The 15,535-nt window shown below is 42.6% G+C and overlaps 1 protein-coding gene across 2 annotated transcripts; it reads right to left on the reverse strand.

Annotated features, from left to right (window-relative positions):
- Nucleotides 1-141: 141 nt before the first annotated feature.
- On the reverse strand, nucleotides 142-15,430 carry LOC134179463 (autophagy-related protein 2 homolog B-like). Of its 2 annotated transcripts, XM_062646362.1 has the most exons (34): nucleotides 15,426-15,430; nucleotides 15,255-15,359; nucleotides 15,020-15,188; nucleotides 14,313-14,465; nucleotides 14,132-14,231; nucleotides 13,106-13,321; nucleotides 12,887-13,040; nucleotides 12,522-12,615; nucleotides 11,932-12,381; nucleotides 11,025-11,337; nucleotides 10,793-10,967; nucleotides 9,884-10,478; nucleotides 9,617-9,710; nucleotides 9,142-9,310; nucleotides 8,940-9,082; nucleotides 8,601-8,728; nucleotides 8,369-8,541; nucleotides 4,173-4,553; nucleotides 4,004-4,084; nucleotides 3,831-3,937; nucleotides 3,683-3,775; nucleotides 3,553-3,617; nucleotides 3,405-3,466; nucleotides 2,845-3,339; nucleotides 2,702-2,788; nucleotides 1,961-2,416; nucleotides 1,808-1,909; nucleotides 1,695-1,749; nucleotides 1,430-1,632; nucleotides 1,290-1,372; nucleotides 1,111-1,229; nucleotides 898-1,052; nucleotides 648-794; nucleotides 142-580 (listed from the first exon to the last, which is right to left on the reverse strand). In XM_062646362.1, exons 4-34 carry the CDS (start codon nucleotides 14,446-14,448, stop codon nucleotides 350-352), a joined length of 5,862 nt encoding a protein of 1,953 aa, XP_062502346.1. In that variant the 5' UTR covers nucleotides 14,449-14,465; nucleotides 15,020-15,188; nucleotides 15,255-15,359; nucleotides 15,426-15,430; the 3' UTR covers nucleotides 142-349. The 2 variants fall into 2 exon arrangements, with proteins under 2 accessions (XP_062502346.1, XP_062502345.1); XM_062646361.1 differs by having other exon boundaries at nucleotides 15,255-15,430.
- Between the last annotated feature and the right edge of the window lie 105 nt (nucleotides 15,431-15,535).

The following is a 15,535-nucleotide window of genomic DNA, read 5'->3' on the forward strand; positions in this document are numbered from 1 at the left end:
ACACACACACACACCTAACGATTCAGCTGGAATCCAGTTGTCTTGCCTATATGTAAACGAAATTAAGTTCATTGTTACTATCACTCCAAACAGTTGCTATGGTAACCTCACAAATACCAACACAATTAATAGACTCAACTCTCACAGTAGCAGTTGCTGTATATTTGACTGTTAATAAAACAAGACAGAAACACAGCCGAGAAGCATGAGACGACCTGCACAATAGAAGATACAGAGAGAACATAATCGACCAACTGGTAAGACAAGAACGTGTACCGTCACTCCTCAACACACTAGAACTCACTAACTGTACAGTCAGTACATAAAATAATTTACAAATCTTTAGTCATCAGTTTTGCTCGGCCCGGTACTTGTCCTGTTGTTCGCGTCGTGCGTCAGGAACAAACTGATTCCTTACACCATCGAGGACGTTTGACATGGCTTCACTCGCAACAATCAATGGCTGAACAGCAACACCTGGCGTCACCTTGAGTATACCCGTGACAGCTCCAGTGATGCCGCCTTGTTCGTGTTCGTGTTGTGCTACTTCGGATATTGTCGTCGCCGTGTCACTCAAACCCTACAAATTAGAAAGTCGGTAACGCATCACGTGACTGCATCTGATGACTGTCGTTCGACGTGTTTACTTGAGCTACAATGTCATATGCCCTTGTCACTCCCTCTCTCATATCAACCGGCTGACGTCCATAGCGGCGCTTTCGTTCAGCGCGCCTTTGTCTTTTCTCTGCTTGAACAGCAGGACTAAGAAAATCAAAAAATATCTCTGCTCCAGCCTGAACAACAAGAACACATTACAGTGTCATCGATGTCTCCATTTCTTGTTTTGAAATGTCAAGAAACAATAGAGACAGTGAGTGTCATAGATTGCAGTCATACCTGGATTGTCTGCACCGCTCTGTTGGTCAACTCTACGGTAGCCATTGCTGTTGAGGTACCAAATGAAGTTGAGCCTTTCTGTAGACCGCGCACTACGCGGCCATCTTTCCTGTACTGCTGAATTGGCATCCACACAAGATCCACAATTCCTTGCCCTATTGTCACAACAACCGTCGACGAATATGACAACAAAGTGACAAGATGATGACTTGCCTAGTCTTTTCAGGGCATGCACAGGCCCTACTCCACCTAACAGCCCCGTCATTGTCCCTTGAATATCTTCAGACCATTCGTTTAGAATGAACTGACTCAGCTCACCAAACCCTTTCAATCTAACGCAAACAAACATAAACAGCGCGTCTTTGCGTCCACTCTATCAACCACAGAAATGCCTTTTCTTGCTGCTTAGTTGTTTGAGTGTTAATTCTGAGTTGCTAAGTTGAACCAAGCCCAACACCAACCCGGCCACAAATCCCTACATTAACATTTATACAAACAAGCAGCAAGGGTTGACAACTTAATGACGTCTGACCTGTTCTGTGCTTATCCGTTTGCCGTGGTAATCAACTCGAAGTGGCAAGTCAGGATAAAACGTAAATGAACGAAAGATGATTTCACCTGACTCTCCTGACTGTGATAGTGTACTCGTAGTAGTCGACGACTGCATTCGTGAAATCGGTGTTGTAGCAGGCACTTCACGAGAAGTAGCAGCATCAAACAAAGGAGTAGTGATTGCTAGAGATGCAGTACGTAGTGCGTATCATGACAACCAACCAACAGCATTGTAGAGAACAAACCTGGAGGTGTGGACATAATATACTCAAAAAAGTCTTTCAAGAAAAGCAGCGCATCCTGCAAACAGATAGACTAAAAAGCCAGCACGAACAACAATCTTAAATTTACAATTTACTTGATCGACATTCAACTTGATTGGCAATAGACCGAGATGAAGACAACATTCGGTATTAGCAGATTCAGGGTCCGAACGAAGACACAGAAGCTTGACAGTCACCTTAACACACAAAGCTAGCTCACACCTCAATTACCGACCTTGTGATCTCACCATGCTTGCATGTGATCGTCTTGGCATTGTTTGTGATGAGTAACAGTATAAAAACTTGTTTAACTGTGACAATGCTAGTCGATCTCGAATCTCCACGTCACCGATGAGAGCCGCCAATCGTGATGACTTGTCTGACGTCTCAGCGTAAGTATCAAATCTCACTTTGATCTTGCTCAGTTCAATTTCCATCAGGATGTCCTGGTTACGTAATGGTCCACCTCTCTGTTTACGTTGGTCTTTTCTTAGTTCACTATCCTGGTTTCTCTTTCGTGTTATCTGTGGAGAGTTGGAAGAGACGGTTGCAAAGCTGGGGCAAGTCGAACGTTTCTCTTCGGGTTTGATGGCAAAGTCTCGTCCACCAAATAGATGCCATGTAATACTGAGTTCTTTCAAAATGTATGTTGATACAGGAGTTGGATAGTGAGGAGGAGGATGAAGCATATCAATCTTACTTGTCTGCACATATGATAGACAGAAAATGCTTTACCAAGTGGTTGGTCTGTCTGTTATTCATGTTTAATGCACTCTCTCAGTTTCTTCTGCCTGTCTGTCTATGATGACATCTGTCTGTATTCATCAGTCAGTTTGTCTGTTTGCTATCCTATAAAAACTCTTACTCTCCATCCACCCAGCTATTCACCCATCCACACTAATTTCCTTGCCTTGCTTGTCCATATCACTAAATGCTGTACACATGTTCTACAGTACTTGTCTCTGCCTACAGTAACTATGTACACTTACTGGAACGGACATGTGGTTCTCATAAATAACAATCTCATCTCCAACCTCCAAGAGACACTTCACCACAGGATCAGATCCATGCGAGGCCTAATAATTCTCAGTGTCACAAATTTCACCAATCCATACGTACAAAAATGTCTTACTGTTGTTTTTCCACCAGGCATGTCAAGTATACAGTAACTGCTCAGTGTAGAGTCTTGCTGTGGATCAAGACTCTGACCTGCTGCAGACCAGTCAGACACAGCAGATGACAACTCTGACTGCACAAATGCATCTTCATCTGAATCGCTGAGATCAAGCTGACGTGAAAACATATCATCAATGTCTGCAAGATGGGCAGACTCATCAGGTTCATGTGAGTCTTCAACAGACGCTTCCATCAAACAGCGAATTAGAGCCTGAGGTTCGTTACACTCTTGCACTGGAGTGTCTAACAGATGTTCTACATTAGATTGTGTTAATACTTGTTGTGACTGCTTAAATGCTTCTGATATGTCCAATACTGGTAGTGAAGGCTGCGGCAAGTCTCCATCAGATGAAAAATAATTCAAAAGATCACGTAAAGCTACACAAGTGTCTGCACACGTCCAGATGTTCACTTGACGGTTTGATGCCTCCAAGACAACAGACGGATAGTTCTAAGCACAGAGTACAACAATCCTACCATAGCAACAAAATATCACAACAGTATATCTCATTTTACAGGATCAGAGCTTGTCTTCAATAACAAGTCAAATGAGCCCAAATCACCAACACAAACATAATCTAAAAACATACAGAAACGCATATAGTTGAATACAAGCTTTGCAATAGACCGAGACGACTAAGAAATAGACGTAGCAGTCATCCACCTTGTAGATCTATTGTATCACTCGTTTTGTCTGACAAATAAAGTTCTACTTGACTCAAAATCAACCTGTTGAACATCCAATGTCTGTTAGTTGATATTACTGCACCAAAGTGACATTTAATTGTACATACCGCAGAACACTTTGTGGACTAGTGTAGACGATATTACTAGACACACTTAGCGATCCAAGAGTTAGAGCAACTCTCCATGGCAAATACAATGGCCTAACAAATACATCATTGTATTGTACTGTACGTCTATGTGGCCACAGTATCCAACCTGTAGTCTACAGTACAGTGACAGAGATGAGTGTGCAGCGAAGTTACCACATCCATAGGTTTGTATCCTGGCACGTCGTCTTCCACGACATTGAAAAAGTTAGACAGCTGCACGGAATACACACACACACACACACATACTGACAGACTTTAACAACGTAGTGTTTGTCTCACTTGAGTAAACCACGTCTGCTCTGCTGGCATCATCCGATGTCTGAGAGTAGCACCGTCCACACTGACAGCAAGTTGAACATCCTACACACAAATTCACAACAAAATCTATTCCCAACTAACCGCATGCTCACTGCAGTGACTCTAATATTCGACTATAACTTCAACTAACCTTCACACTTTGAGCATCATCTGCAGCTATCTTCATTGCTATCCTTAGCATTGGCACATTACCCGCTCTGCCTGGCACTCCAGCATCAGATGAATACATCGTAGGCTTCAAACATGATGTAGCCGCCGACGGTGACATGCCAACAGCAACAAGAGGAACCGTGGCGTCAAAATCAACGAGTCCAACATGACTCAACGCAAATTGATCGGATTCGAGACAAACGTATTGCAACTGACTGTTGCCCTGAAAGCTGGTCACGGTAAAGACGTGAGCGTCACGTATATTGACAAGAATTTCTCCCTGCTCTGTCGGGTGGCTGGATGACGACTCAGGACTGAAGTGGACAAGTTTCTCGGGAGATGGAGGTTTGTTGTTGCCCGACTACACACAAACCGCAATAATTTATTTTTAAAAGTTATGAATTGGTATTGAAAGTATCGTGTGTGAATTGATTGTTTATATTAATAAAAATGCTGTTAAATGTAAAAACCCACTAAATTGTTAATGTCAACAACTAATGGATGCACATGCATTCATTGTTTCTATTAGTGTATCAGAGGCATATCTCAAAGGCTTTCCAGAGTCTGTGAGAAGCCTCTCTTTGTGGCTGTATGTTACCTGAGTACTATTCATACATACATACATACATACATACAGACAGACAAACAGACAGACAGACAGACAGACAGACAAACAGCCAAGCAGCCACACTAATAAACAGACAGACAGACAGACAGATAGACAGATAGACAGACAGACAGACAGACAGACAGACAGGCAACAACAGTCTAGTCAAAAACAGAGGGAGCATGTTTCTTTCACACCTTACTACGAGAATGTGAAAGCTAACGTCTCTTCTCAAGCTTCTCCCACACCCGTTTCATCAACGACGTTCCTGGACTCCGCACTTTCTCAGAACATGAATCTGGACCCAGAAACTACTGCATGGAAGTACATCCGGGATCTTACAGTAGAAGACAATCTGAAAGCTGCGTCTCCCAGAGTTGTCCAAACTATCCATCCTACAGTCAAAGCATGTTTCCAAGATTGCTGTGTCGTAGCATTTGGAAAGATTCGTTATGATTCCTCTGATGAGTTAGCACGGAAACTCCTGTTTCTACTGCCTCGCATGATCCTCACTCCTCTGGCGAGGGGAGGCAAATATGGTTTACGTGATGAGAAGGCTGCTTACCACCAGTTTCTCAGCTGGAATTGGTTGGACCTTATTTGCCTGTGAACCCCCCTGGTAAGTCACACACCACTGGGGATAATGCAAGAAAAGCAGCTGCTCTGAGGCTAGTGAGATGCGGAGAGTTGTCACGTGCATCTAGAATTCTAACCAGTAACGGTCTGGCTCCTTCCACTGAGGATACGGCAAGGAAGTTGATCTCCAACACCCTCCCAGATCTTCAGCGCTTCCCCCTCCACCCAATGTTAGTTGTGAGTCGATCACCTTGTCTAGGTCGTTACTCTTCGATTCGATCAGGCAAGCTCCACGTGGATCTGGTGCCGGTCCTGTGGTTGGCGTTTCAAGCATTTTAAAATCCTACTGGAGAATGAGGATACTGCGGATGGTCTCTTCTCTGCTGGTTTGGCTTTTGCTAAGTAAATATTGCCCAATGTGGCTGCCACCCTCTTTTTTTCTTCAAGACTGATCGCTCTGCCCAAGCCAAATGGTGATGTGAGACCCATTGCTATCGGGGAATCTATTCGCCAACTTACAGCCAGGACTATTTGTTCACAAAAAGGAAGAGTTTACTGAAGTTTTCTTTCCCATTCAGCATGGTGTGTCTACAAATATGGTACAGAGTTGATAGTGCATCATATAAGTCTCACTTTGGAATCTAATCCCAACTGGATAGTTTTGAAGTCGGATGTTAAGAACGCGTTCAATTCTGTCAGCAGAGACCAGATCATGGAACAAGTTTCTCTTACCTTTCCTAACTTGTAGAACCATGTGATTCAAATGTATGGCAAACCCAGCTCCCTTGTCTTCACGCATGGTTCCTCTACGGTAATAATTCCATCTGAGAAGGGAGTTCATCAAGGAGACCCTCTGGGTCCTGTTCTTTTTGCCACGGCCATTCATCCAGTCTTAACTAAAATTCAGAAATCCCACTCTCAAGTATGCGTGCTGGCCTACCTGGATGATGTATTTTGCTGGGATGGGCAAAATCTGTTTTGACTGCATTTCATGACTTGAGGGAGTCCTTCTCAGTCATCAATCTGGTCATAGCAGACAAAAAGTGCGAGATATTCTCTCAATCGTCCTTGACTGTTGTTGAAGGGTTTGAAGAAATTCCTGTGTCTTGTGAGGGTGCACTCTTCCTCAATACTTCAATTGGTTCGATGTCATTTGTTACGTCCTCTTGTGCCACCATAGCCCAGTCAAAGCTCTCACTGTGCGATCAGCTTACCAAATTGGATGATGTTCAGAGTGCAATGCTGTTATTACGATGCTGTTACGTCCCCAACCTTAACCATTTGGCCCGGACAGTCCATCCTGATTTGCTAGTTCATGCTTCTACAATCCATGACTCTGGGACAAAGAATCCTTTTCTTACCTCTTAGGCTATGACATGGTTGATAACAGGATTTGGCATCAGGCTTCTTTACCCATCAGAATGGGCAGTTTCGGAATGATTCCTTTGCTGTCAGTGAGACAACCAGCTTTTGTTGCATCCTGGGCCAACGCTTTTACAGAGCTGCCATTCCGATTCCCTGCTTTACGACCTATCATCGACAGTCTCTTAAGCTCTTCAACCTCTCCAATCAGTGAGGCCATAGCAAGGTCTGTCCCTCCAAGAAAACATATCTCTGACTACCTGCCATGTGCTGGAAAAGTTCAACAAAGGCTATCTTCTGTCACTGCTTTCTTCCAATGCTCAATATCTACTCGACAATGCCCCCACTGCCAGAGATGCAGCCCGCCTACGCTCAACAACAGCTAAGAGCGCTGGGGCTTGGCTTAACGTTATCCCTACATCGGAAGTGTTCGCACTCAATTCTTGCAAATTTTGCTTGGCGTCCTTCCTTCGCTTCGGTTTGCCCATAGCCTTCTCCAGCTGGACAACGACATGCAATTGTGGAGCTCTTATAGATGACAGTGGATACCATTTGCTGACCTGTAAGACTGGTGGCGGGCCTGTGTGGTCTCACGAATCGATTTCATCCGTCTGGTCTGATTGTTTCCGTGGGTTGCATATCCACCACTGCAGGAAGCCGAGGAGTTGTTATACAACTACAGACAACAGACTGGACATCGTATTTTTTGACTCAAACATTGAAAACAACATTGACCTAGATATCTCCCTCGCCCACCCATGGAGTAGTGACATCTTTCCATCATCTGCTGGTGTTAGTGGTGCCGCTGCAGAGAGGAGAGCAGACAGAAAGAAAGAGAAATACAGCAAACAGCAATTACCAGGTGGCATAATCGCCACTGTAACCCCTGGTAATGGAGCATTTTGGAGCTTGGGGATCGATGAGTGGAAACTCCTGTGCAAATTATCAAAGAAGTCATCAGACAAAGTGGGACGACCGAACGCTGCGGAATTTATCGACTTCTGGTCCAAACGCTTTTCTGTTCAGCTTCAGAAGTGTAATACTAGAGTCATCTCTAAAAAGCTATCTTCGCTGTCTGAAGGCAACAGATGACCTCTTTGCCACCCAGTACTTCAGCCACTAGCTGGTACTGGAGGTTTTGCTTGTACACTGTAGCTTTTAAGTGTAGTCCTTGTTTTGTTTTACACGAGTTTCAATTTAGCTTAGTTTAGTTGATGAACACTACTAGTAGTTGGACAGTACATAGTACCCTGCATTGCAAATGTATCATAGATAAAAGTTCAAATATATGCGATAGACAGACAGACAGACAGAAAGACAGACAGAACAGACAGACAAACGGACAGACAAACAAACAGACAAGCATCCCCACTGACAAACAGATAGACAGACAGACAAACGAAAGGCAAACCTCTACATGATGTTGCACCAAAAGAGTTAAGAATCACACACTGAGATTACAGAAATAAAGTTTAAGTGCACACACATTATTAGGTCAGTTTGCTGAGCACATTATTAGATGCCTGATTAACAACACAACACCAAGAGAAATCACACAAATCAACTCGACTTGTCTTTGAGTGTCGGTCTAATGCCTATGTGTGCAACGTGACTTCTGAAGCTGTTCAAACCTCAGCAGACGTAATGATCGTTGCAGTTCCTTGTCGAATGTTAACGGTCAGCGATAAGAGACTCTGCTTAGACCGTGACGACCGACCAGCCATCCGGTCTACTCCACCATTGTCAGACAAACACTGATATGCTGACTTGAAGTCACTGCTGTCAAGACTGTCCTCATCAGATTCTGAAGGAAAAAGCATAATTGATGATAAACTAGAGAACTGCCAGAATGAGTGAACGAACCGGGTCTGATAGCAGACTGACACATGTAGAGATGACCGTGTGAGCTGTCTTCCATTCTGTATTTGTCATGATTGACTTCTTGGCTCTGAGGTGACTGCGGCTCCCACAGCAACAAATCACAACAGAATCTAAACGTCAACTATCAGACTTCATGCCAAAAGACAATGCGTTTTAAATCAGTAACTAACAACTCGCGCGCGTGTGTGTGTGTGTGTGTGTGTGTGTACGTGTGCATGTGTGTGTGTGTGTGTGTGTGTGTGTGTGTGTGTGTGTGTGTGTGTGTGTGTGTGTGTGTGTGTGTGTGTGTGTGTTTGTATGTGTCTTTGTCAGTCTACTTACCTGTTGTAAAGATCTTCATAAAACTGTTTGCTTGGCATATGAATGTTTACCGTTGGAAGTAAAATGCTAACAACGTAACGAGAAGAAGCAACAGCACAGTCTTCAAACTCCTTCATTTCACTAGAATTTCCGGGCATGACAAGCTAGACAGCAACAGTTATTCCAACCCTAACTCTAACCCTAACTTCACAAGCTGCACAACCTGTTCGTCTTGATAGACAACATTTGTAGAAGAGAATGGTGATGACTGAGGCTTCCCTAAAAGATCTGAAAATGCATCCCAGTGTGATGCTTGTACTGACTGTTCAGGCGTGCGTCCAAAATCGAGTTCAGACTGAGTTGCAACGTTCGGTTGAATTGTGACCAAGACTCTACACGCGAGTGTAACAAAACATCAAGTATATTATATATTTAATCATTTGTTTATCTATATATTTATTTATTTACTTATTTATATATATATATATATATATATATATATATATATATATATATATTTATTTATTTATCTATTTATTGACTTATTTATTTATTTATCTATTTATTTACTTATTTATTTATTTATTTATTTATTTACTTATTTGTTTACTTATGTATTTATCTATGTTATTGTTATCATCATTGTTGTCGTTGTCATCATCATCATTGCCATCATCACCTGCTAGTTGTGATCTTACTTTGGTAACTCGGACGTTCTCTGTGCTTCTTGTTGTGTATGTGCGACTGTAAGAAAATGAACGGGCTTCTCTTCTCCAGCCATACAAAAATGTCCTAGAGAGTGTACATTGTGAGTACAAACAAACACACATAAAAGACAGACAGACAGACAGATAGGCAGATAGACAGACAGGTAGACAGATAAACAGACAGACAATGGACAGACAGACAAAACCTGCCAAACAAAAATGCATTTCTTGGTATTCATCACAGCAACGCCATAATACCTTGCATTTCCATAAAACGTATATCTAAATTCGTTTTATCGTCTCTACTGCAACCTGCAGTCTTCATCTTCATTTCACTACATTCAAGTATCAATCGCTGACTCCTCACAGGCTGCCTATGCCACGGACCCTTCTCACTCGGTTGTCTCAAATCAGCGACTGGAAATCTCACAGTCAACCTCAACACTGAACAATTCACAGACACCGCATAATCTCTAGCGTTTGTAGCTGGTCCTTCATCAATTGCTTTGTGATATGCAGTTTGATATCGCACACTAGATGTTGCTTCCATAGAAGAATAGAGAGAATATTTAGCAGCTGCGTGCAGTAATCTTGAGTTGTGATCATCAGATTTCGTTTTGTGTTTCAAAATATCACTCAGTCTATCCACTAATGTTACATTCAGTTCGCATGATAGTTTTCCTAGATTAACGACGATGTCTGTGTTTGCTGATGATTTGTGGTGTGTTTGTCTCCGTGAATTGTAGAATTGGCCAGTTATCATGTCAGTCATTGTTACACATGCCTTGAGAGAGGCAGACTGCCTTTCACTTCCTGAATGCTGCTGAATTTCTGGTGTTGAAAGCCTCACTAACTGCAACAGACATCCAATGTTAGGATTATGTGGCTATAGTAACAGAGAGGGTGAGCTTTCAAGGTTGTTGTCATCCTGTATTTCTGTCTGTGAGTCTTATCTGTCTGAGTGTCTATCTGCCTGCATGTCTGTCTGTCTGTCTGTCTGTCTGTCTGTATGATAGAGACATTCAACATTTTGCCCATTGACTGTTATTGTTTCGCATAAAGTTGCGCTTGTTATCGGTAGAGTAAGTATTCAAATAAAACAATCTGTCTGTCTGTCTGACAACTTTGTTCATTGGCAATCCATAGCCACACATCAGAACTGCTCACTGTTGCTATGCTTGCTGGAGACAGCTCTTCTTTGTGAACTCCAGGCAATAATCTGTTAGTGCCATAGAGACACTCCAGTACCTCTCCAGAGCCAACTGACAATTCCATTTGAGTACGGTGACAATATGACAACATTTGAACAGCCACATTCATTTTAAATGGATTAAATGACAACCTAAACAACAGCTCATCACACATACCAAAAACGTTAATAAGAAATCATCTCCCAAACCTTAGATGATCTGCACTACAAGCTGAAGCAAGTTTCTCTTTACTCACAGTACCGACGTTATTTCCACATTGAGCTAAAAGATCTGTCAGTTTCTGAAAGAATGACTCCGCTGCTTCTATCACCGGGTATATGTTCTCTCCTACAGCTGAAGTCTGGATATCACTTTCTAGTAAAGCTACTGTCAAACTTCCTAATTCAATTGAAAATTGAGCTACGTCCTCCACTACATTGTCCCTACTAGTCATGATCCTTTGATTTAAAGATGAGCCGTAAGATCCACCAGGAGTGCCATAGGATGAAGCAGAGCGACTACCTGTAATCCATAAGATAAATAAATGCATCATAACAGTTCAAAATATTCCAATTACTGTTACCGATACATTTCTCTGCTACAAAGTAGTGTTTTATGACATACATACCTCTAATAGTCTTAACACATTAAAAGGTGCATCGCTCTAATACAATGTGTGTGTGTGTGTGTGTGTGTGTGTGTGTGTGTGTGTGTGTGTGTGTGTGTGTGTGTGTGTGTGTACATGCACCTATTTCTTAAACTCCTAACCTAAACAACTTTATAACTGACTGATTTATCTGATTTATTCAACACAAACACTATAAACCACACCATCTGCACCTAAACCCTTCCATTGCCACCTCAATCAATAAAACTCCTAACAGTCATCAATCGCTGGATACAAATAAAAATGTGCAAATCATTTCACTTATTAGTGTACACATTAACAAAGAACCAGTTAGATCAATAGATACTACGAACTTGTTGTGACAAGCCAAGATGTCATTCATTTGATTCATTATAACTACTAAACGTTACTTTACCATCTTACAGTACAGTATATCTCCACAAGCAATGTGCAGCCAAGTTACAGCATACAGACATTACAGACTTTACCACGTGAAGTGACTGATGCAAGAGATGTGAAACTCTTCATTCCCGCCATCAGCCGGTCAGTCGACAGTCCACTTCCCGCTCTAACTCGTTCTTCCAACCGAATACTTTCAAAGTGCTCACTGTCTGTTAACAGCGGTGGCTCACCCAGAGGCGGCAGACCCAATGTGTCCGATTTTAGTGAATAAAATTGGTCTGCCTCTTCATCGTCAGCAGCTGTCATGGAGTCCAAATCGCCAGATTCCTCCATTCCTACTGTACTGGAATGGGTGGGTAACATCCAGGGATCGGCCTTCTGATGGTTTTGACGTTCTTTCTCTTTCTGTGCTTCTTGTTGACGTGTTTGGTTTCTTGCATGTAGTTGCTGTTCGACTAGCTCGTAGTCTGTGCGTTGCATTGGTCGTTCGTTCATATGATGAGAAAATCTTTTGTTTGTCTGATCTGAAGACCCGTCTAGAATGATATGAATAGTACATGCACATGCACACACACAGTGACACTCACACCCACCCACCCACCCACCCACCCACCCACACACACACACACACACACACACACACACACACACAATTGTAATATTGCTTGTTACTTACCTTGCATCAGCAGTTCAACAAGTTGCAGTAGGAGATGTAACTGGTAAGGAGTCAAGAAGAAGTGAAGAGAACCAAGAGAACAGAGAACATCCACCTGTTGACAACAGAACACAAGACATTGCGTGGCAAATAAAAATCATAGAGAAAACAAAACGACATCACGTCTGAACATCATGTTATATTACGCATGTTGTCTGTCTGTGTGTCTGTACTCCAATCTCACTCACTGCCCATTTACACCAAACAGTAATCAGTAGTCACTCTACACTGCCTGCACATCTCGCCAACTTTCAAGCCAAACAACACACACAGCAGACAGACACACATGTAAGTCAATACAACAACAGTCAGACTTATCAACTAACTTTTGGTCCTGGCAGTGATTCCACTTGTTTGAGCCTGACCTTGACCTTCATCTCCCCAACAAACTGAGCCACGCGTACCGGCCTACCACAACCATCACAATCGTCAGGCAATGACTCACCTCCATAACTCACATCACTAGAAAACCGACGTGACCTACACACAAGAGCAACATGATAACAAAGCAGTATAAACAACTACAAATGACAAAGAGATGAAACCTGAATACGTTAGCACTAACTGAAGCTCCTTCCTCGTCTGTGCCTGGGTGGCAAGGCTCAAGGTCTACGAATTCGAGCAAGCTGAATGAGACACCAAATAACGTCAAATTCTTGACTGATGTGGAGGTTTGTCTTCGTGTAGTTGGTAGGCCGTCTGGAGGGTCGACACTGCTGCCGCAATCGCTTTCCTCTTCTGCGGCATCAGAGTAGTCAAGGCTATCGAATCAAAAAGAAACACAAACACACAATAGTGTTGTTAGTTTTGTTGGTATAATGACCCGCCTGCTCACTACACACTGTACTTGAACATGCTGCCATACATCAGTCTGTCTATCAATGTACATATTCTCAAAAATCAGGACTATACATTGGCCTGTCTGTCTGTCAATACATATATTTTTCATAAATGAACTATAGCACTAAAGCAATATCTAATCTACGTGTCCATTACATCTAGTACATACATGAAAACTGGTTAAAACTACAATGCACACGATATACGCACTAAATACACATACACATTATGACTAGACGGAAGGGACCTATGGTCCCAGTCTCTAAATGTTTATGACTGTTCACTGAGAGCTGAAGTCTTCCTGCAGCTGTATTCGTTGAGGAGAGATGAGAACTTCTTTGTAAGGGTCTTGCTGTTACATGTCTGTCCGTCTGTCTGTCTGTCAGTCTATCAATATACATATTCTCAAAAATCAGAACTACAGATTGGCCTGTCTGTTTGTTTGTATATCATGTCTGTCTGTCTGTCTATCAATATACATATTCTCAAAAATCAGAACTACAGATTGGCCTGTCTGTTTGTTTGTATATCATGTCTGTCTGTCTGTCTATCAATATACATATTCTCAGAAATCAGGACTATACATTGAGCCGTCTGTCTGTTTGTCTATCTGTCTGTTTGTCTATCTGTCTGTTTGTCTATCTGTCTGTTTGTCTATCATGTCTGTCTGGCTGTCCTGTATCTGTCTGGCTGTCTGCCTGTCCCAGACTTTAGCATATACATGTCTATACCTATCAACATGTAGTTCCAGTGCAATTGCCTTGTCCTCTTTCCGAGATTGTTCAATTCGAATCAACGTATTCACAAGCTTCACCTTCACTCTAGATAACACTACTCACACACACACACACACACACAAACACGTTCACGTTCTACCTTCCACCCACAAACAATACAATCTTTCTATCCAACCGGAATCAATCATTCTAGCCAGCACTTCCACGCCCTCGTATTGACCAGCGTCTCCCTCTTCGTCCTCTCTCATACAATCCTCAGCAATCTTCATACTCGCAGCCATCGGATCACCAGCAGACATGGAACTAGCCATGCCTGCTAATCCAACACCTAACACAAAATTCAATCAATTTAAAACACACACGCATGCACACATGCACACACACACACACACGCACACACACACGCACACACACACACACACACACACACACACACACACACACATGCGTGCACACACACACACACATGCGTGCACACACACACACACACACACACACACACACACACACACACATACACACATATTGTATTAAACTGCTTCAAATGTCTGTCTACCATCACAACATTGTAATATACGACTGTTAAAGGCTTCGATTGCAATAAAAAATAAACGTAAAAATATACAATAGGCTTTGAGTAGACATAACAAATGTGCCACAATCATTTAGATAAAAACAAATAAATAAACAAATAATATCTACATACTCTACTCCACCCACCACAATTCAATATACATGTTTGAAGACTAGAATCCAAATAAATAACGAAATTTGTTGAATTCAAATAAATAACAAAATTTGTCAATGTGACGTCAGAACCTCCTACATTCCCGTATGTACTCTACAACAAGAGATCGTGATATCAGACGATACGCGACTGACCTGCTTCTCCTTCGCTTTTCAAAGCGAGAGTCAACTCGAGTCCATCGATCTCCAGTTGGCAGTTGTCTTTAAACAGACTACTCCACGGAACGACGACGGCAACGCTGCGTACGACGCCTTGTTTGACTTCAACGGGCGCGTGAAGGTTTTCAAGAAATTCATTGACGGCCTGCGATAGCAAGACGCCCGACCAATAGATAATAGATCAAGTGTACTGTACATGGCGGTTGCTCACTTCTACGTCCAATTGAACGTCGCTGATCGTTCCTCTTCCCTTGAAGATGTCGACACTCAGTTGCTCCACCGAGATCTTGTGTTGAAAGAACTGGCCGAGGTAATGCTGGAGTAGATAGCGGCAAGCACGTTTCTTGAAAGATTCGGGCCAAGGAAACCAGGGCATATTTACCAATGAATTTGATGCGCATGCGTGTGCTGTATGGACTGTACACTGAGGATGACGCGTCACTATTCTAGATGACGTACTGCCTTGGAATCCAGACTGCAACACAATCGAAT

This window comes from Corticium candelabrum, chromosome 5 (assembly GCF_963422355.1).
Source record: "Corticium candelabrum chromosome 5, ooCorCand1.1, whole genome shotgun sequence".
In the NCBI taxonomy this organism is placed as follows: domain Eukaryota; kingdom Metazoa; phylum Porifera; class Homoscleromorpha; order Homosclerophorida; family Plakinidae; genus Corticium; species Corticium candelabrum.

What these genes read in the sequence shown, in the direction of transcription:
- LOC134179463 (XM_062646361.1), bottom strand. Translation starts at nt 15,419, where the DNA reads ATGCCCTGGTTTCCTTGGCCCGAATCTTTCAAGAAACGTGCTTGCCGC. An exon ending in GAAAAGCGAAGGAGAAGCAG is followed by an intron (nt 14,466 to 15,019) that starts GTCAGTCGCGTA and finishes ATTTTGTGTTAG; the next exon opens with GTGTTGGATTAGCAGGCATG. An exon ending in AACGGATAAGCACAGAACAG is followed by an intron (nt 1,373 to 1,429) that starts GTCAGACGTCAT and finishes ATGTTAATGTAG; the next exon opens with GGATTTGTGGCCGGGTTGGT.